General features: G+C 42.3%; 1 protein-coding gene across 1 annotated transcript in view; it reads left to right on the top strand.

The window, feature by feature from the left end:
* Positions 1-21,792, top strand: part of MTUS2 (microtubule associated scaffold protein 2) — a 329,597-nt gene that overhangs the window by 122,907 nt on the left and 184,898 nt on the right. The window contains exons 4-5 of the mRNA XM_064441072.1: positions 4,572-4,812; positions 19,163-19,369. Of these exons, the coding sequence (XP_064297142.1) occupies positions 4,572-4,812; positions 19,163-19,369 (448 nt within the window). The remainder of the gene's footprint in view (positions 1-4,571; positions 4,813-19,162; positions 19,370-21,792) is intronic.

Raw genomic sequence — 21,792 nt, 5'->3', positions numbered from 1 at the left:
TGACTGTTTATAGGGTGACATGACCCTCTGAAGACCATAGGTGTCTATGGCCCATACAGCTGGGGTTCAGATAATCAGGCAGGAATAGCAGACAGATCTGGGAGCAAAGGACCAACTTCTGTGCACCATTGAGGACTGTTCCTAGCATGAGAAGGCCTTAGGTTGTGGCAAGTCTGCAGCATGATTTACTCTAGACTGGGGTTAGAAGGAGGACACATATGGGCTGGAGAAGATCCAAAGCATCTTCCCCTACTCCTCCAAGAAATATGACTTTGGGTGGGTATGCCAATGAGGGAAGGTTTGAACCCAAGCAAGCTGCAGCTTCAGAGAAGCTGGATTGCCTGAAGGAGAGGCTGGGAAGGAAAAGTCAATCAGACTGCAGTTTGTGTTATGAGTTTGCATTAACCCATGAGTCAGGAGCTGATAGAAGGGGATGGTATTTGCTGTCTTGGGCTGCCACCCTAAAAGCAAATCCCTTAGTCCCCTGCTAGTTGGAGGAGTGCAAAGGGGACTGATTTAACTCCAGTATGGATCAAGAGAAAGGAAAATGATTGATCAGTGGAAGTGGGCAGATGCTTAGAAGAGCAGCTGTGCACAGTATGGGTTCATAACAGATGACTGATGTGCAATCTGAAATAAAGCAATTAGGTTGGTTTGAGATAGATCAAAATCACCCTGGTGAAGGGACAGTGTTGAAGACTCAGAGATTTTGGAGACAAGGAGACGCTGGGATGAATGGGTACTCTGCATTACCTTTGTGAGGGAAAAAATCCCAGTCTGCCCTATTTCATACATCCAATTTGGGCTTTGGAGAGCTTTGATTAGCATTTTATAGCTCTTTACATAGCTATGATAGGGAGTGTTAATAGCTGCTATCCATCAGACCTGTAATCTCTAAGCACCCTTCAGCTAGCTAAATGGTAGGAACAATTAAATACCCCTCTGGGTGCCATGAGCTGGAAAAAATTGGAAGGTGCTGTCTTGGACAGGAGACTCCAAGGCAAATCCTGGAAAGCTGTTTGAGGAAGACTCGAGGGCTACCTCTGTGCAGCCCTGCAGCCTGCAGGGCTCTTTGAGCTGCCTGTGCTAAGGCCCACATAGAGCAGCTCAGACAAAAACCGTAGCTCAGGCACGAAGGCAATTCAGATGTGCCTAGAGACTGTGTCATAATAGAATTGAGTTAAGGTTAAATGGGCAGTCTTGCCTATTGGCATTGGCAGCTCCTCGAGTGCTTGTCTTTGGAACCTCGGCATGGTGTAGAGGTAGATCTTTCAAGCCTGTCTTCATCCAAAAAAAAGGTAGAAAACCCCTCACAGTGAAATGCTTAATAGAACCAGTCATCGTCCAGGGCGGATCGCTGCTCTCTATGTGCTTCATTACAACCTGGCTCCCCATCTCAGCTTGGACCTCAGCCTCTTCTAGTCAGCACCAGTGGGAATTTGTGGCTACGTTGTGTTCTGAGTTACCTATGTAGGACGTAACACAGCAAACAGTGGGACCCAAAGGCTGTTGCTGGGCTAGTGAACTGAACCGTGGGAGGGCACAGCCTCCAAGGCTCACACAAGGTTGCTCATACTGCTGGACGTGGACCATGCTCCCCAGCTCAGTGTCTATCTCTGCCAGTGTCCAAAGGCTGTTCCCAGGGACCAGCATGGATGAGACCAGCCTGGTCTGCAGGGTGAGAGTTTACCTGTATGGATATGGTCTATGACTTGCCAGAGAGTGGCCCTTGGCTCACTTTATTCACTACTTTATTGCTGCTGCCGAGAGTCCTGGTTCTGGTGAGGGTCTGCAAGGAGGTCTGCTGATCACCAGCTCTCCTACCTGTCCCCTCAAGGCTGCATGTGCCCTCTTCAGCCACCTCCTTGGGTCCATTCCCCAGCACAGACATCCTTCTGCTCCTGAGAACATGGACAAAAGCCTGTTGAAACAAAAGGCCTGTATGGGAAAAAGGGGTAGGGGGAATTGTTCTATACATAGTCAAACCAGCAATTTTTCCCCCATAATCTCATTATCTCAACTGCCCTAACTGAAGTCACCAACTCTTTTCAAAAATAGTTGCCTGCAGCAAGCACTTGACAAGAAAATTCTTGCTTGAGGCATTAATGTTTGACAATGTTACCAACAAAGTAACAGGAAGGAAGTGCTGGGCATCCTTACCTGCTGGCTGTGCTGCCAGCTCTGCTCAGGATTACCTGGCCTGTGGAAATTCCTGTATGTGCCAAGTATTTGCTGCAGACTTCCCAGCTCTTTCTAAGAAGTTCATTAAATGGGGTGAGTAGGGAACAAGCAGACAGCCACACAAGAAAATTCTGAGCTGAGCTGCATTTTAGTTGGCAGGCTCCAACAGACCTTTTCTTTAAAAGTCCCTCATACAAAAATATATTACAGGATGCTAAGAGGATTCATATTAATCCAAATCTTTCTGAAGTTCTTTAAAATGGCCTTATAATAAATAATTGCACACTATTCTATTGAAAACTGTGTGCTTCATGAATTCACCGTTATATAGAAATGAAAAAGGAGTGTGTCTTCATAGCAAGTTTATGTCCCGCCGAATCAGGCTCTTGAAGAGATAGTTGGGTAAATTCTTCTCACTTCTCTCAGCTTGAGAAGATGTTTTATGTTGTGATTGATTGTTTTGGTGTACGTTTGTTGTTCTTCTGTATTATTTGTAGCATTCTGTCAGTAAGAAAAACGAGGTGACTGAAGGTTTGGCTAAGCTGACCCAGTTTATAAAAAATGCATGGTTTCTATATTTAAAGATTTTCTGTATTCCTTATACTGAAGTACTTGGCATTGGGATGTTCAGTGCCAGTTAAACATGAAAGTATAAGAAGTGTTTAGTGAAATCTGATTGAAATAAGTTCATGAGTGAGAGAGAAGGTAACTGAATCTTATTGAGGAAAACAATGTCATATCCAGAAGCTGAAAATAAGAAGCTAAATATCTCCTGCAGTCCAAGCCTAGGGAATCATCTATACAGTAAAAACCTGCATCCTAACTTGTAGAAATAGGTCATAGGAGAATAACAAAAAAGGAAATGGGAAGGTCTAATGGCAGGAAATAGGACAGCAAACAAAGGAAAAAACATAGAGCAAAAATATAATGCTCAGTGTTTGTTACATCTGCCCTCCTAGTTCCTGTGCAAAGGTCTCAGCTATTCTATATTTAATAGTTTAAGGCCAATCTTGTCTCTTTTAGCATATTAAAGATTTGCTAAATTAGGATTAAAGCTCTTGAAGGAGCTAGGATCAAAGCTTTTACAGCCAATGTTTAAGTGCATATTCTAAATGCTTATAATTGCTAAATAGAAATTGATTTGGCATATTATATGCATCATAACTTACAGCAGAGTTAATTAATTGGCAGTTACATTTCTTCATAGGTAGCCTATGGCACTTTTTGATTAATTTTTAAACAAATTTAGTTCAGATTTTCTATTTCCTAAGCTGTTTTATTTTTTCTGTGGCCTAAATGAAAAAATATTCATGGGCCCTTTCTACATTGTGATGATTTTGCATTTTATAAGAAAATGGTACAGAAGTTGGACTCTACCCAGAAGAGCAAATGGTTCTTTGCAAATGAGAGGGATGAAAACTACTGACATTGCTCTGCACCTTTGTCCCGAGTCATGAAGCATCACAGCAAGGTGCGAATCAGCCCAGCCTGAGTGCAGAAAGATGCAAGGGCTGAATCAGGGAACCAGGTCATTCCCTCACTGCAAGTTCCCTGGTAACAGCCAGTTTGCTGGATATACTTCCAGCTCAGGGCTTACTGTGCTGTTCCTTCGGTATACACCTTTTAAAATACTGACAGATTTATCATTGATTTTAGCAAAGCAGCATCTATTTGTGATAAACAGTAAATGTTTCACACTGGCAAATTTGCTTTTTTTTCTTCAATTCAAATGGCCAGCTGGGTTTTATAGCTCTGATCTGGAATATTCAACAGCCCCCTGAAAATGGAACGTACAGAAACGTGCTCACCTCCACAACCAGGTCTCTTTTCAGGAACTTCAAGGGTACAGATTACAATGAATATTTTGTAGCAAGAATTTGTAGAGGGTTTTTGCCTCACACAAATGATTTAACAATACCATTTTTCTGATAAAATGAACTTAAAATGCCTTCAGCTTTCTTTTTAACTAAGTTAAAACTGACTTCCACCTAAATTATATCTCAATAATAATATTCTAATTACACACTCTTTTGATGTGTCTATCTCTGTAAATGATAGCACCTTCCAGGACTTAACAGTAACTTTACTTTCACTAGTTGAAGATCTTCCATTTGCCTATTTTCTTTTCTGGAGGAGATAAATTCTTTATTTGGGTTTAGTTGTGTATTGAGACGGTAATGTGTGTAATTTTGGAGACCGATTCATATGGTAAGACCATCACTTTTTGAAAGTGATGGTCATTTGGCGTTGCTCTGAAGCCCAGATTCACAAGGAGGGAAAATTATCCTTTATAAGCAATTTAGAGCTCCGTATTTTCTGGATTTGTTGATCCATATTTTCTGGACTTGTTGATTTATCACATAATATCTGTGTTAATGATTTTTCTGTAGGTTGGGGAAAGGCCTGCAAAAGATGAATTTTGCCCTCCACCGTATACTCACTATGAGGTCCCACCAAGTTTTTATCGATCTGCCATGATACTTAAGCCACAGTTAGGACTGGGTGCAGTGTCCAGATTACCATCTGCAAAGAGCAGGATTCTCATTGCAAGTCAAAGGTCCTCAGGTAGCTGTCTCCATCAGCAAGGAGAAATAACGAGTGCTCCCAGCCTCTATCATCCTGATGCTTCAGGTAAAGTATGACCCTTTTTTCCTTTCTTTTAACTGTAGTCACCAATAAGATTTTTTTTTTCAGACAGAAATATCACAAAATGAGCAACATCTTGACCTGATACTGCAATGCTCCAACAGAACTCTTTGAGGTGTGTCTTTTCATTCTGCAGCAAGGCTGACTAGGGAGTCTGGGACTTGCACAAAGGTGGTTTAACAGGTCACTGCCAAAGGAGAATCAATTTCAGTAGTAATTCTCATTATGCTCTTTTATATCTTCCTCCTCCTTGTAAATGCCTGAAAAATCTTTGCTTTTGCCCTATTGAAGATAATGGGATATTTTCTTCCATCATGACCCCATCATTCAATCTGAATACGGCATTCTCCACCGTGTTGTGCTCTGAAAGCCTGGGCAGTGTTCAGATGTGCCAGCAGAGCTCTTGATTCTCTGAAGCCCCAGTATACGCCTCTTTGGAGACAACGCTTCTAATACTTTTTTCTTCCCAGCTGCTGCCCAGCTCAGCATGATCCTGGGCAGAATTACAGGGGAGGGAAAAGCAAGAGAAGAGTCAGGAGAAGTGTACAAAGCCACAAGACAGAGATAATAATTACAGGACACTCCTTGGTAGCCTGTAAAAGCTTGGAGGTTTTAACAATGTACAGTTAAACAGCAGCAAATTCAGAGACAACTGAAAATCAGTCATTGCCAGAGTGAAACATAGCAGCTGTTTAGCAGCCTACAAGTCTGCAGAGATTTAAAAAAATAGTCATAAGGGATAAAGTTAAGTAATAACTTGGGGTCATATGGTCCCTCCTCCTGCCCTAGGACAGGATTCCTTCTGGTAGATGTTTATTTAACCTGTTCATTAAAAACTATTTATAAAATCCTTCAATATGAGATGATGCAGCCTCTGAAAGCAGGCTGCTCCGATGCATTACCTGCTTTCAAGTTAAAAGTTTTCCCTAGTGTTTTGCCAGTCCCCTTTGTGACAGTTTACTTCCTCTTGTGTCTGGAGTGGATGTGGGATCTTCTCTTTGCACATATTTGAAAACTATTACTCTCTCTCCCCCAGTGTCCATTTTTCCATAGTAAGCTGCAGAAGAAATTTAGAGAAATTAGACTGGAAATGGGACAGAGTGTCTTGACTTACCCTGAGAGGATGACGTCTGTCTAATACAGGTTCCCAGGATCTGGGGTTTATCAGAAAATCAAGGTTCTCTGTAACACAGTGCCCCTTGCCACTATCCTTTACTATCTGACCCTTCACCTGGAGTTTATCTATATTGATGCCATTAGCAGAAGCTGACCAAGCTCAGCTGATGTGACTTCTGAGACATTGCACACTGGGAGGTAAATACCAGTTCAGCCCTGTGACTTGAGTTCAGTCAACATTGAACATAGGAATACAGGTGCAGAGAGCAATTGGATCATATTTTCCACTTAAATGAAACTGCAAGAGGTTGCAAGTTCAGGATATGAATAGGGTAAGCCGTTGCATAACAGGAACCAGTTTCGGAGATAGATATGAAAGGAATATATGAACAGGACCTATTAACAAATCCACTGTCTTTTCTGATCTTTGGAAATGAACATTGCCTTGAGTTTTATTCATCCATCATTCATCCATCACCCATATTATCCAGCATCATTGATGACTGCAGACATGACTTTTCCTTAGCCATTTTTAATCCATATAGGAACTTGTCTTGTATGTACTAATTTGCTGTCTTCTGAATTATGTGACATTCTAAAATCTAAAGAGTGTCAGCCTATCAGTCCTATTTGTTGTCTGTAATACTGCCTTTAAAAATGCCAGTGCATAAGAAGTATACATAAGGAAATTGCACTAGCTGTTAGTGTGATTCTTATTCCACTAAATTTGTATTTCCTGAAGTTTTCCTATTTCTCAAAAGTTGAGGTTTTTTTGTCTTATCACTTACTATTTCATGGACCTTGTCTGCTCTGGAGGTCAAATTTAATTCATAGCTCTCCATAATTTCCTTCCTACAACTGTTATTTTGTTTGTTTCTCTCTAGTCTATTGATACCCTCTGTTTCAAAGATGCTATTAAAGATAACTCATGGTAGTCCAATAACCTGTCTGCCATCTTTTTCAGGATTCTGAAGTGTGTCTCATCTGGTCTTTTGGCTCTGACTGTTTTTATTGATTTTAAATTATCCAAGACTTGTTCTGGAGAGGTTGCTAATGTCTCCAGTTTTTCACTGTCCACCCCAGGACACATTGTTTTCACTCTGCCATCTCACCTTCCATTTTCCTTGTGAGTTGGAGAACGTGTTTGATTTTTTCTGCAACATCTTATTCTGTTGCAAAGTACTTCTCATCGCTCTCTGTTGATTCAATGTCTCCCCTTATTGATCTTTCATGTATTTCTGATATATTAGTTACTTTACATTCTTTTTTTTCCTGGCATTTTATTTCCCAATTATCCATTCAAGATTGGCTTATAATCACCTTTTCTTTGCCCAAAGCCTTTTTCCTTGTATATCTCAAATGACAATCTTTCTCTCAGCAATGTATAACTTCTTAGGCCAGCATACCGGTCTTTTTTGTTTTTAATAATTCCTTTTAAGAAGAATGAATTGCTCATGAAAAAGGCTGAAGTGACAGCAGAAGGACAAGATTTGCATAGGAGTGGAAGGGCAGCCAAGAACTTGTTGCTGTGGCTACGTCCATGCCAGTGCACAAAAGCAGACCAGAGATGGGGCCCTGGTGGCCCCAGAGGGGCTGGATGGGACAGCAACCCCTGGAATGCCAGAGCTGGTGTGGGGCTGACTGGTGGAGCTCAGACTAGAGCCAGGCACTGTCTAGCCAATTATTTTAAGCTACCTGTCACCATTTTCAACCACTTCCCCTTAATTTGAAAGTTAGTTGTGGTATTAAACTTTAATAATCTGCATTATTGGTTTTGATGCAATATGTGAGAAACAGGATTAAATGCAGCTTCAATAGAGTCATATTTACAAATATAAGAAAATGAAATGCATGAACATATGATCAGCATACCAGAAGCAGAGCCAGTAAGACCCTTGCTCATGGGTCTTGTGGGGTGTAATGGCTTGGCTGACTGCAGCAAAAACAGCTGGTGACTGGGAGGTATCTTCCTCTCAGGATGCCAGTCCTGCCTTCAAGACTGCTAATCATCATCTCCTGCAGCTCACTCCTGAGCTTTAAATCCAGTTTCTAATCCTAGTCATTTCAGTCCTGCCCTGGGGTAATGGAAGCAGAAGGATCTAGCCAGTTGCCATCCCATGGCAAAGTGTGAGGTACCATGGAGGCTTTTAAACTGAAATTGCCATGGCACAGTATTGAGGACAGAAGCAGTGGCTCATAATGAGGATTTTATTCCCCTCTGCCATGCCATGAATAATGTAGCAGTCTGTTTAAGCAGCACTGATAAGCTGAGTGGTTTGGCCCGTGTATAATACTAATACTCATAAAACTGACTCTAAAGTAAATGATAATTAAATCCCTGAACTGCTGTGATGGATTGCAAGTACTACAAGTACATTGAGGGTTTCGTTAGTTTTAAGACACACCAAGTAAAAAGTAAAATAATAACGATTGATCCCACAAGCGTGATGTCTAAAATGTGACTGGAGCCATGATCCTTCTTCATCTGTAGGACATGGGTCCTAATGTAGGACTCCTAATAAACCCTGATCTTGTGCAGGACTTGCTGCTCCAGCTGGATCTAAGTCGATGGGCCTGATGGGATTCATCCAAGGGTACTTAAAGAGCTGGCTGATGTCACAGAAAGACCTCTCTCAGTGATTTTTTAATCTTCTTGGGAATCTGGGGAGGTCCCAGTTGACTGGAAGCTGGCAAATGTTGTCCCAGTCTTCAAGAAGGGCAACAGGGATGACCCCGGTAACTACAGGCCCGTCAGTCTCACTTCTGTGCCTGGTAAAATTATGGAGAACATTATTCTGGGAGTTACTGAAAAACACAAAAACACCTGAAAGACAGCGCAGTCATTGGTCCTAGCCAGCACGGGTTCATGAGGGGAAAGTCCTGCCTAACAAATTTGATTTCCTTCTATGACAAGGTTACCCACCTAGTTGACCAAGAAAAGCCAGTTGATGTAATCTTTTTGGATTTCAGTAAAGCTTTCGATACTGCCTCTCAGAGTATCCTCCCGGACAAAATGCCCAGCATACAGCTGGGTAAGCAGGTAATGCAGTGGGTGAGCAATTGGCTGATGGGTCGGGCTCAAAGGGTTGTAGTAAATGGCGTTACATCAGGCTGGTGGCCAGTCATTAGTGGGGTTCCGCAGGGATCCATCTTGGGGTCAGTACTCTTTAGTCTCTTTGTAAATGACTTGGATGCTGGTCTTGAAGGAATACTAATTAAGTTTGGCAATGACACAAAACTGGGGGGAGCTGTTGACACTTTGAGGGCAGACAGGCTCTGCAGAGGGAACTGGACAGACTGGAGAGCTGGGCAATCACCAACTGTATGAAGTTTAACAAAAGCAAGTGCTGGATTTTGGACCTGGGGCACGGCAACCCTGGATGTACATACAGACTGGGGAATGAGAGGCTGGAGCGCAGCTCTGCAGAGAGGGACCTGGGGATCCAGGTTGACAGCAAGTTGAACATGAGCCAACAGTGTGCCCTGGCATCCAAGAGGGCCAACCGTGCCCTGGGAGGCATCAAGCACTGCATTGCAGCCAGTCAAGGGAGGTGATTGTCCCACTCTGCTCTGCACTGGTGTGGCCTCACCTCAAGTGCTGTGTGCAATTTTGGGCACCACAGTGCATTAAGGATACAAAGCTACTAGAGAGCGTCCAAAGGAGGGCCACAATGTTGGTGAAGGGTTTAGAGGAGAAACTGTATGAGAGGTGGCTAAAGTCACTTGGTTTGTTCAGCCTGGAGAAGAGGAGACTGAGGGGAGACCTCATCAAGGTCTACAGCTTCCTCACAAGAGGAGGAGGAGGGGCAGATGCTGATCTCTTCTCTCTGGTGACCAATGACAGGACTGTAGTCACAACACCAAGCCTGATGCTACTCAAGAAGGCCTTGGACAATGCCCTCAGAGGTATGGTGTAAATTTGGGGTTTTCCTGTGCAAGGACAAGAGTTGGACTTGATGATCCTTGTGGGTCTGTCACTATTTTAGCTGGGATAGAGTTATTCTTCACTGCAGCTGGCCTAGTGCTGTGCTTTGGATTTAGTATGAAAACAATGTTGATAACACACTGATGTTTTGGCTGTTGCTGGGTAGTGCTTGTACTAGTCAAGGACTTTTCCAGCTTCCCACACTCTGCCGGCACAAGAAGCCAGGAGGGGAGGGGGCACAGCTAAGAGAGCGGATTCAAACTGGCCAAAGGGATATTCCGTGTCATGTAACATCATGCCCAGTATGTTAACTGGGAGGAGCTGGCCGGGGGAGGGAAGCAGCAATTGCGGCTCAGGGACCAGTAGCATTGGTTGACAGGTGGTGAGTGGTTGTATCGTTTGCATTTCTGTTTTTTTCCCTTTTTCCCTTTTCCTTTTTATTATATTATCATTATTGTTATGACTATAATAATAATTATTATCATTATTAACTTATTTTAATTATTAAACTGTTCTTATCTCAACCCAGAAGTTTTTTTTTTTCCTTTTGCTCTTCCAATTCTCTTCCCCATCCCAGAGGTGTGGGGGGAGTGAGCAAGCAGCTGCTTGGTGTTTAGTTGCCAACTGAGCCTGAACCACAACAGGGTCCCTTCCAACTCAGGACATTCTATGACTCTATGATTTTATGACCTGAGGGAATGGCAGGAGGATGTGCTAGGGGAGGTTTAGGTTGGATATTAGGAAAAGGTTCTTCACCCAGAGGGTGTTGGAGCACTGGAACAGGCTCCCCAGGGAGGCAGTCACGGCACCAAGCCTGATGATATTCAAGAAGCACTTGGACAACTCCCTCAGAGATGTGTGAATTTTGGGGTTGTCCTGTGCAGGGACAGGAGTTGGACTTGATGATCCTTATGGGTCCCTTCCAACTCAGGATATTCTATGATTCTATGATTCATTCTATGGCACACATGTTAGCATTGGCTGTGAGTTCCTCATTAAGCAGTGCCACTCCTTAGGTGATGCTTTGCCTCGGATGGGTCAGGCAAGCAGCTTGACTAAGGAAAAGCGTTCTGCACTGTAGGTAAGATAGGAATTCACTGAACTGTGATGTATTTAAAGGTGCAATAGTGTCTCCAAAAGCTTAACATTTGTTTATTTTATGTAAATTGACTCTGCTCTTTCTATGGGAGACTTGTAATTCAAAACAAGCATTGAAGGATACTGTGTCTATAACATACAAATTATGAATATGTTTTCCTTGGTTATAAAGACTTCTTGGAGCAAACATATTATGATTTGCATTAATTAGCTGATTATTTTGATGGGATTAATGTCTGTTTTTAGAAAGTGTAACAGAGATCTCATCATTAAAACTTCAGTTTATTCTACCCTAACTTCACTTAATTCTACATTTTTAAGTAGTATTTGTAGTATTTTTTCTCAAAGAGTGACTTAATGAAATATTGTTTCCTTATCACCTCTCTGTGTATTAAATTTGCCAGTCCTGAAGGTCTAGAAATTCCTTTTATTTCTAAGCAAGTCAACTCTTGTTAAAGTTACAATTTATCTCAGGACAGCAATGTTTATGATTACTCAGACACACACAAATATATGCATTTATTTGTGTATTTGCATATGTATCCTGTATTTCATCATGAATGCTGCAATATGTCTACATCTTTCTCCTGGTAGGAAAGCTTTGCTTTTATGTTTCTTCTCAGTAATACCTAATACTTGAGAAAGTACATGAGATTTGATGATAGAAAAGGGCTTTTGAGGTTACTTCCTGAAATGTTGCATTATTGCTACTCCAATTGCCTGCTTATTTTATATGTTTAAAATGTGAGGTGCCTGGATTTGAGTGGCAAACTTCTTAATTGTTTAAGGAAAGAAGTGACAAGGGGAGAATTCAAAGAGGAAAATATTCTTAATCCTCCTCTAATCAGTGTTATCTGTTGGCACTCTCTGCTTTCTTTGGGAGAACAATCTGACGTAAAGGAACACTAAGTGCTTCAAAGGGAGACACACACTTCATTGGAGATTTGCTAAGGGCTTGTTACCACACTTGAGACTTAGCCATATAGAATCATAGAATCACAGAATCATTTAAGCTGGAAATGACCCTTAAGATCATCAAGTCCAACTGTTAACCTAACACTGCCAAGTCCACCACTAAACCATGTCCTTAAGTGCCACATCTACATGTCTTAAATACCTCCAGGGACAGTGACTCCACCACTTCTCTGGGCAGCCTCTTCCAATGACTGACAACCCTTTCAGTGAAGACATTTTTCCTAATATCTGACCTAAACCTCCCCTGGGCAACTTGAGGCCATTTCCTCTCATTCTATCACTTGTTACTTGGGAGAAGAGACCAACACCCACCTTGCTATAACCTCCTTTCAGGTAGTTGTAGAGAGCAATAAGGTCTCCCCGCAGCCTCCTCTTCTCCACACTAAACAACCCCAGTTCCCTCAGCTGCTCCTCAGAAGACTTGTGCTTGAGACCCTTCACCAGATTTGTTGCTCTTCTCTGGACATGTTCCAGCAACTCAGTGTCCCTTTTGTAGTGAGGGGCCCAAAACTGAACACAGTATTGTAGGAGTGGCCTCACCAGTGCCGAGTACAGGAGGACAATCACTTCCCTACTCCTGCTGGCCACACTATTCCTGATACAAGCCAGGATGCTCTTGGCCACCTGGGCACACTGATGGCTCATGTTCAGCCACCTGTCAACCAGCACACCCAGGTCCTTCCCTGCCAGGCAGCTTTCCTGCCACTCTTCCCCAGGCCTGTAGCGCTACATGGGGTTGTTGTGACCAAAGTGTGGGACCCAGCACTTAGCCTTGTTGAACCTCATACAATGGGCCTCAGCCCATCGATCCAGCCTGTCCAGGTCCATCTGTAGAGCTGTAGAGCCTTCGTACCCTCAATCAGATCAACACTCCCACCCAACTTGGTGTAGTCTGCAAACTTTCTGAGGATGCACTCAATCCCCTCATCCAGATCATTGGTAAAGATATTAAACGAGTCTGGCCCCAACCCTGATCCCTGGGGAACCCTCTTGTGACTGGCCACCAACTGGATTTAGCTCCATTCACCACAACTCTTTGGGGCTGGTAATCCAGCCAGTTTTTTACCCAGTGAAGAATATGCCTGTACAAGCCATGAGTCACCAGCTTCTCTAGGAGGTTGTTGTGGGAAACAGTGTCAAAGGCTTGACTAGATTCTACACAGACAGCATCCACAGCCTTTCCCTCACCCACTAAGTGGGTCACCTTCTCATAAAAGGAGATTTGGCTAGTCAAGCAGGATCTGCCATGCTGGCTGGGCCTGATCACCTGGTTGTCCTATACGTGCCGTGTGATGGCACTCAGGATGACCTGGGCCATAACCTTCCCTGGCACTGAGGTCAGATTGACAGGCCTGTAGTTCCCTGTCTCTTCCTTCTGGCCCTTCTTGTAGATGGGCTTCACATTTGCTAACTTCTAGTCAATTGCGACATCCCTGGTAGCCAAGACTGCTGATAAATGATGGAAAGTGACTTGGTGAGAACTTCCTCCTGCTCCCTCAGTCTCCTTGGGTGTATCCCACCAGGCCCCATAGACTTGTGTGTTTCTAAGTGGTGTAGCAGGTCACTAATCATTTTCCATTGGATTATGGGGACTTCTTTCTGCTCCCCATCCCTGTCTTCCAGATCAGGGGGTGGGGTACCCAGAGAACAGCTGGTCTTACTATTAAAGACTGAGACAGAGAAGGCATTAAGTACCTCAGCCTTTTCCTCATCCTCACTATGTTTTCCCCCCCCGCCATCTAATAAAGGATGGAGATTCTCCTTAGCCCTCCTTTTGGTACTAATGAGTTTATAGAAACATTTTTATTGTCTTTTACAGTGATAGCCAGATTAAGTTCTAGTTGGGCTTTGGCCCTTCTGGTATTCCCCCTGCATAAACTCATGGTATCTCTGTAGTCCTCTTGAGTTTCCTGGCCCTTCTTCCAAAGTTCATAAACTCTCTTTTTTTTCCCTGAGTTCCAGCAAAGCTCTCTTTTCAGCCAGGCTGGTCTTCTTCCCCACCGGTTCATCTTTCAGCACATGGGGCTGGCCTGTCCTGTGTCTTTAAGATTTTCTTCTTGAAGAATGCCCAGCCTTCCTTGGCTCCTTTGTCCTTCAGGATTGCCTCCCAACGGACTCTGTCAACCAGGCTAAATTGTCAGTCATAAGAATGGCATGAGTAACAATCTGGCTGCAGCAGCAGACAAATGCTTCATACCCTACCTCATCCCTGGGGACACCCAAGCATCGTCACTGGCTGGGCACCCACAGTGCTTCTGAGCAGCTGGTGAGCAGCAGCTGGGTGGGTGAGATGTGGCTCGAGTGCACAGAAGAGTGGTCTTGCTGCTCTGGGCTTTCAGTGGAAAAATGCAGTGGCTCAGGCTCTGACAATTCCTGTGCTAGATGTTTCTGTGGGATGCTGCTGCTTTGCATGTCAGCTACAAAGCAAACATGGACATTTGCAGTTTGACTGGAGTGTGAGCTGACAAATTCCTGAGGTGGTAAGAACACACTAACCAGCACTGGGTTGCCTGGGAGTTGGGAAGGCACAGAAGAGTTTTTGGGGGCATCTAAATCTGAAGCAGGAGATGATCATTTCCTATCATTTGACAGTGGACTTGCCAATCAGAAATTAACTGATGTTCAGCAGTGACAGCTGTTTTGCCTTCGGAGTGGAACTGTCCCAGGCTTGACAGTATTTGGGTGAGACACCATCAGGGGAGCTGGGCACAACCTGCTCACTGATGTTTAGATGTAAATCATTAAAGCCTCTGTTTTAAAGCCCCTTTCCTCAGTTCTTGTTCAGAGAGAAGTCATTATGTCTATAACAGGGAAACCACAAAGGTAGTGGCAACAGAACAGGTTTCTTGCACGATTTGTTTTTAATCTGCAAAGATATCAGTCATTGGGCTAATTCTGAGGTGGGTTAACTCTGCTTGTATTATCTCTGACTAATTCAGTGACATTGCAGGTAACTTCTTTGCCCCAGATTCCCCAGTATGAAATGAGAATGAGGTTGTTCAGAGAATCCTATAAAAAAAAAAGTGAGGTTTCTGAGAGAAAATGACACCTAATGATTAAATTTTTCATGGAAATACTTGTCAGAAAAAACATGAACAACCAAAAACCCCACCACAAGAAAACAAAGGCTTGCCAAGGATCTCTGAATTGCAAGTGGAGTTGAAGTCTTGAAACACTACTGTTTTTTATAAGAACATATCTGTGTAACTCCTTTCTTTAATTTTTCATCCATTTCAGCTAAAACCTATTTCACATTTCACAGAGAAGTCATATGAAATTTGCTTATACATGTGCATGGAGATGCGATTCACATGCAGCAGGATGCATAAGCAGTCTAGCTCACTCTTTTCTGAAGGGTCCCCAGGCACATCTGGTTTGTGTCAATCAGTCACTACCTCAAAATGTTTTCATGTTTCTAGATGGGAACAGCTTGAAGTGTCATAGAAAATTGCTTGTGTGCCATACAGACAACAATACTTAATTCTATAATTAGCTTCAGGCAGTGAGACAGCTGGAAAGAATTTTTGCCAATTTTTAAAGCTTATTTTGGCACATTTTTATTAAAATGAAAGCTGCTCATTAAAATAACTTTTGTTTTGAACTCCCAGACCTTGTTTGCAGGAGTCTTCTCCTACTTCTAAGAAACAGAAATAGGGAAAGAACATGTATCATAAAACTCAAGGATATTTAGAACAGAAAATGTGTACAATAGGCTGATGTCTCATGTATTTTAATGAGAAGACACAAAATGACTTAGCTGTAAGGATTTGAATGCATCCCTAATGCGGATAATGTCCTGCTCCCACATCCTTGAGGTATAGAAGAGCTGGATTACAAAGAATAAAAGTGAGAAATAATTTAAGGATGATGGTGAGTTCAAGAAACAAAATGTTGTTAGTTCAGGGGGAATTTGAATTGAAGTAGTAAACTGAAACACACAGTTTCTCGTAAGTGTGAGAAAAAGCCCCGAATCCTCTGCCCAGGCCTCCAACAATGATTTTGAAGAAAAGGTAGAGATGGCTGGGCAATTTGTCACCAAAGCCCTTCTGGTTTTAAGGAATTTATTCGTCTTCAGTGACACCTGAGATGCTCAGTGTGCTGTGGACTGCAGGTGCTTGGTCGCACGGTGGTGCAGAGAGTGGCAGCCTGGAGACACGGTGTGGCATCCCTGCAGTTGAGCTGAGGACATGGGAGTCCCAGGTGAACCTCACCATCCTAGGGCAAGCAGGTTTCAAATGCTTTTTAAATAAAACCATTTCTAACCACTTTCCCTCCTTGCCCCAGTGGGATATCCCGTATTCTGCTGCAGGAAATCTGTGATATTTACAGCTTTTTGCTGTAAAATGGAAAGATTTCTCCCTCCACCTCAGTTTTCAGAGATTCTTAGGTAAAAGGCTTCTCAACTCTCAGCTTTTGCGGTGCAGGCCTGTTGCTGCATTTTTTGGAAACCTGTAAACCCACAAGAGACAGGCCCATACCCTCTCCCTGCTGCCACTGACCTGAGCAGGTTCCTTGCTCCTGCAGCCTCTGCTTCAAACCTGGAGGCTACCTGGGCTTGGTCCTGTCAGTGGTGCAAAACGGGGAATATTTTTGCAGACTGTGACTGATCTGTGTGCCTTCTATCACACACCTTTGTGTAATTAGTCCTTTAGGTAGCTGGCAAAGCTGATGTTTGGCCATGCCCAGCCGCTAGCAAGCTTATGACTGTGCAGCCAGCTGGGTAAGCAAGATAGTCTGGCCCATCCAAAATACTGCTGAAGTATTTGTATCAGCATTGGTGGGGGCATGATGAGTCTGATTGTGGAAGGGAGAGAGCACAGGATCATTCTTCCATGGTAAAATTGCAGCCTTATACCAGTACACTGGCATAAGCCAATCTGAGTCTCACCGTGCAGCAGTTGTTAAAAGAAGAAGATATTAGTCCTCTCAAATAGAGACATTCCATCTGAAAGATGATTAGCATGTCATTTCTAGTATTTGAGATCTTAAAGCCTTTCACTGGACACTTTTTCTTGTTCCTACATGAAAATCAGTTACTGTGATTTGCACTAATTGCAAGCCGTGCCAGTAACACTGAGGGAAACATTGAGATCAGGTTCTGTAGTACCTTGCCATGAAGTCATTTAGGTGTGGCGTGAATGTCCTCAGCAGTGGGGAGGGAACAAGTCTGGCTTGATGGTGCTTTGTAGATAACCATAAACCAGCTGTAACAGACCACTGTCAAAGCAATGCTGCAGAAGCCTGGGAGTAAACTGATAGTAAACATTGCTTATCTGTTCTCCATGCTAATGTGCCTGCACTGCCCTTCACCTGCACCTGCAGCCCACAGCTACTTCACAGCCCATCTTTACATAGTCCAAATGAAGCCAGATTCAGGAACAGAGTCCAAAATTGTCCCGTTGGTGCCAAAAAAAGTGAATGGGGATTTTAGCAGACTTTTATTACACATTGTATTGTGTAATACTACAGTCTTTTTTTATACACTGCGTACACAATGTGCACATTTTCATTTGGGTTACTCTCCACAGCGTGTCCTCCTCTGGTCTGGTAAAAGTGCTGCAGACAGACATCCATCCCTTTGTGTCTTAATAAAGGCCTCAGCTTGTGAAAAGTGGGTACAAAAAGGCATTTTTAAGAGTCTATAGTATATATGTTATTTCATTTGGTGAGCAAGGAGCATTTTTTGATGTGTTTTATGGGATAATAAAACTCTTTATCTTGGTGTTACATGTATTTCTATTTCAAAAATAAAAAGGCTTAGTTTTGTTAAACAAAGCTTAGTGTTATTATTGTGGTGAGGTACACAACTATCCCTCAAAATCCCCATAACATTTTTCTGCTCAAAGGAGTTAGTCCTGTTTTCTATAGTCTCCTCAAAGTGTAATGCTTCATTAAAATTAATAAGGCTGTGACCTACATAGTTTACAAAAGAATTAAATACTGTAATAGTATGAAGACTGTATTCTTACTGTGCAGTTAATTTCTATTTTTCCTTTTTATTATGAATGTTCACTTATTCCTTTGAAGTATGTGTCAGGCTGATGCACAAAGAGTGTTCACCAAATAAGAATGGAAAAAGGGTGACTTTGTGGCCTTTTCTGGCAGAATATGTTGATAGTTTTAATGCAGCCTTGTCTCCTAATCAACCAGTTCTGATGGGTGATTAAACTCTCTAGCATCAGCTTTTGGAGAACTTTGTTAATTTTTTAAAAATATGTATTTTTGCTGCTTGGGATTCCACAAGGAATAGGAATCTGGTATTGTTAAACCTACAAAGAAAAGCTCTGTCCAAATTTTATGTACAGTTAAGGTCCAGATCCACTTGGTAGCCACACCTTCCAATCAAAAGCAAACTCTATCTTTGGTCCTTGAAGACAATCCTGCCATGCTCCAATTTAGAGCATTTATGGACCTATGTTCCAGGTTTGCCTAGAAAAGTTCACCTAAACAAGAGCAGCAGAACATGGGTTAGGACGCAAGCTAGAGACAGATGACCAGTTAGTAGGTACTACAGGCAGACATGGTAGCTGAACTACTGTTGTTGCCTAACTTCATCTGTTCTAAGTCTGCTATTGGCAGTTGTCTGAGACTTGGTTGGTGTCATTCGCATAGGTTGATCGTTTATAGCAAGAAGTCCATCAGTGGAAATGGCTGGTGAATGTTAAAAAAGTACTTTATGGGTCATGTCCTTCTTCCCAGGTTTGGTGCAAGAAAAGGGCATTTTCTTCTAGCAAAATCTGAAAGAAAGACTTCAGAGAAGTGTTTTCTTTGATGGAATACAAAGAAGTCCTGTGTCCTTGAAGAGGATTGTTGGCGTTCTACAATAGTTTCCAAAATTGGAGGCTATGCATAGCGTGTTTGTCTCTGAGTTTCTTTTAATTGGCACATAACAAATGTAAAATTAGAAAGTGACACAGTGTAAAAGAAGATAACACTACAAAAAAATCTTAGCAGACTTGAACTACATTACTTTGCTGGAAGTTTGAGTTACGCCTCATGGGTCCTTGCTGCATTTCATGTTTTAAAAAGTTATTGTGACCTGTAATTGTTCCACAGAACTTCTTTTTAGTGGAGCAAAGAACAAGACATCACTGCAGTTTGAATGGCCATTAAAACTTGTATTCAGTCTTTTTACTGACTTTATGTAGCTGGGTGATACAGGTAATTGTCAGTATATCCCAGTTTAGTTTATTTAATAAATTTTTTTTTTTTTTCTTTCAGTTGATCTTAAGAAAGCCTCATGTCCAAGTGCTGCGAAATCAAATCTCCCCAAGCCCTGCCAGTCTGGACTTCGTCCTCCAGGTTATTCACGGTTGCCAGCAGCTAAGCTGGCTGCATTCGGTTTTGTCAGGAGCTCAAGCGTATCCTCTGTATCCAGCAACCAGTCAAACGACAGTGCTCAGAGTGATCAAAGCAGGACAACCAACCGTAAGTCCAAAAAATGCCCTTCTTTCTGGAGGGATATTAAATAGATGTATGCCAAGATTGTCCAGACTGGAGTTTGTGTCTAGTTTAGGGGTAATGTAGTCTGTGCAGCACTCACTAATCTCTTCCGCACCACTGAATTGCAGGTTTGGTATCTTCATTCCCCGGTGTAATTTTTAAAAATATTATTAATAATAGATGAGTAGGTGCTGAATGAACATTGCATATAGAAGGGGCTGGTTTTCCAGCTGCAGGAAAAAAATCGCATTAAGAGTGAACCTGAGGCAATTTTGCATTTTGTTTTTACTTAGAATATCCCTTCTTACAGGCTGAAGTCAGTAAATAATCACAGTAAACTGTGTTCAGTAAGTATGTTGCAGTCATGCAGAACAGTTTAGGACAGAGTTTATATAAAATAAGCAACATAGTCTTTGTCGTCTGCTTTTCTCATGCCTCTTGATATGCAGTGTAATAAACTTAGTTTAGAAAATTAATCAAATAATGCCAGTGATGTGAAAAGGATCAGAAATCACATTGTAGCTGTTGCCTCATCTACCAGACTTGGAAGGATCCTGTGGCTGAAATGTCTTTTCAAATCCTATTTTCTGTAAAGACTGTTAATTTTATTAAGTACAAAATAATACCCACTGGATCGTGCAGTCCCTGGGAAGTGTTTGCATGCCCTCAGCTTGGAGCTGAAAGGGGGACTGAGGGATTTTCATGCCCATTTTTCTTTGAAGGCAGGATTGAGCCTGAACTGTGTCAATATCAAAGCAAATGGTATCAGCCCAAGAGGAGTGCAGACAGGGGGACCAGGGCATACGAAGCACCAGAGGAGACAAGATGCTGCAGGCACCTAAGTATTTCAGTGTTTGTATTAATTTGAAATGAATTAAAATAAACAAAATGAAAATCGTTAAAAACCCTAAGGATTTGCTCTTTCCCCTTTTATATGAGGTAATTGAAATGCCAGACTAATGTGTCCAGGGCTTCTAACTTTTCCAATGCCCCCAAACATAAGCTCGTATCTTGTTTTACTGTTGGACTGATCACTCATTTCTGTTTATTTCCTAATAAACTTTACTTTGAGGGTAGTCATCCTCTTTTGTTTTGTGCTTTTACCTTTCATTTACACCTTTGGCAAGCGCTTCCTTTTATCTGGTGTTGAAATCTTTTTCTCTTTGGTTACACTAAGGCTTTTTTTAGGGACAGAATTACCTGGTTTCTGATTAGATCTAGGCTACATCTCTGCAAGAAATGTTGTTGCCTAGCAATTTCAGGTGTGAATCTGAAAAAAATGTCTGTAGGTACAGCACTGTCCTTGAACACAGTGGATGCATACAGGTTCCTACAGCTGAGAATCCTCTAAAAGTAAAATACTCCAAACTGAGGAATTTGAGTCAACTGATTTCCATTCAAAAAACTGTGGAAGAAGCATTAGTAATCTCAGACCCAGAAAGTTACATCTGATTCTTCATTTGTCTTAAAAGAAGTTGAATTCATTTATATATTCTGGTGTATTTTTATATTATATTTGTACATTAAGCTCATAAAAACTGAAACCATATTCCAATCACTGGAAGGATGTGGAAGCATGTGGTGCATACGTTTTGTTCCAGCTCACTTGGTTGAAGATGGTAGCCCTCTTTAATGTTGGGATTAGGATGTGTGACCAACTAGTGCATGTTGCAAGAATGTTTCTGGCAGATATGAAAATTACCCAGGGGAAGTGTTCTGCTTGTACAAATTTGTGTACAGAAGAGCTCAGCCTGTCACCTGGTGAAAAATAGGACCTAGCACTTCTGCTCTTGCTGACAAGTTAGGTAGCTCATCTAAGCAGTTGTCTAGTTTCCCTCCACCTCCATGGGGGAGCAAGAGAATGAGCACTTCCTGAGGGTCATCTCTCTGATGTCGTTCTTGTGATATGCACAGCTGTCCAGCCCAGAAGTTTTTTATTTGTCTTTAATTCATCTTTAATTCCACTCCTGGCCCGGGTGAGAGAAGGAGAAGGTGTGTTGCCAAGTGGGTGAGGGCACGCCCTGTGTTTAGGGTGTCAGGCCCTGGGTAAGCCATCACATGAGAAGACACCTAACATCACCTACTTTCTTTGGATTAAAGGCAACACAGCTCCCATTCATCACTCCTCATAGGGCAGATAGGTAGGAAGAAAAAATTGTTTCCTCACTGTTGAACTATTAAATTTCATAGAAATGTTATCAGTGTGAAACTGTATTGTCTTTTTCTATTTATAGTCTATGTGTCAGCAAGAGATAAATTAGTTACCCAATGTCCAGGGAACACAAATTAGTTGCTTTCCATTCTACCACAGCTTATTTAACACAGATCAGCAGTGCACTTCAACATGCACAGAAAGTAACCCCAAGAGTGGATGTAGAGGGGAAGTGTTGGCTCAGGAAGCTTGGCAT

The sequence above is a fragment of the Phalacrocorax carbo genome, chromosome 1, assembly GCF_963921805.1.
Source record: "Phalacrocorax carbo chromosome 1, bPhaCar2.1, whole genome shotgun sequence".
Classification (NCBI taxonomy): domain Eukaryota; kingdom Metazoa; phylum Chordata; class Aves; order Suliformes; family Phalacrocoracidae; genus Phalacrocorax; species Phalacrocorax carbo.
This window is presented reverse-complemented; position numbering and strand designations above follow the sequence as displayed.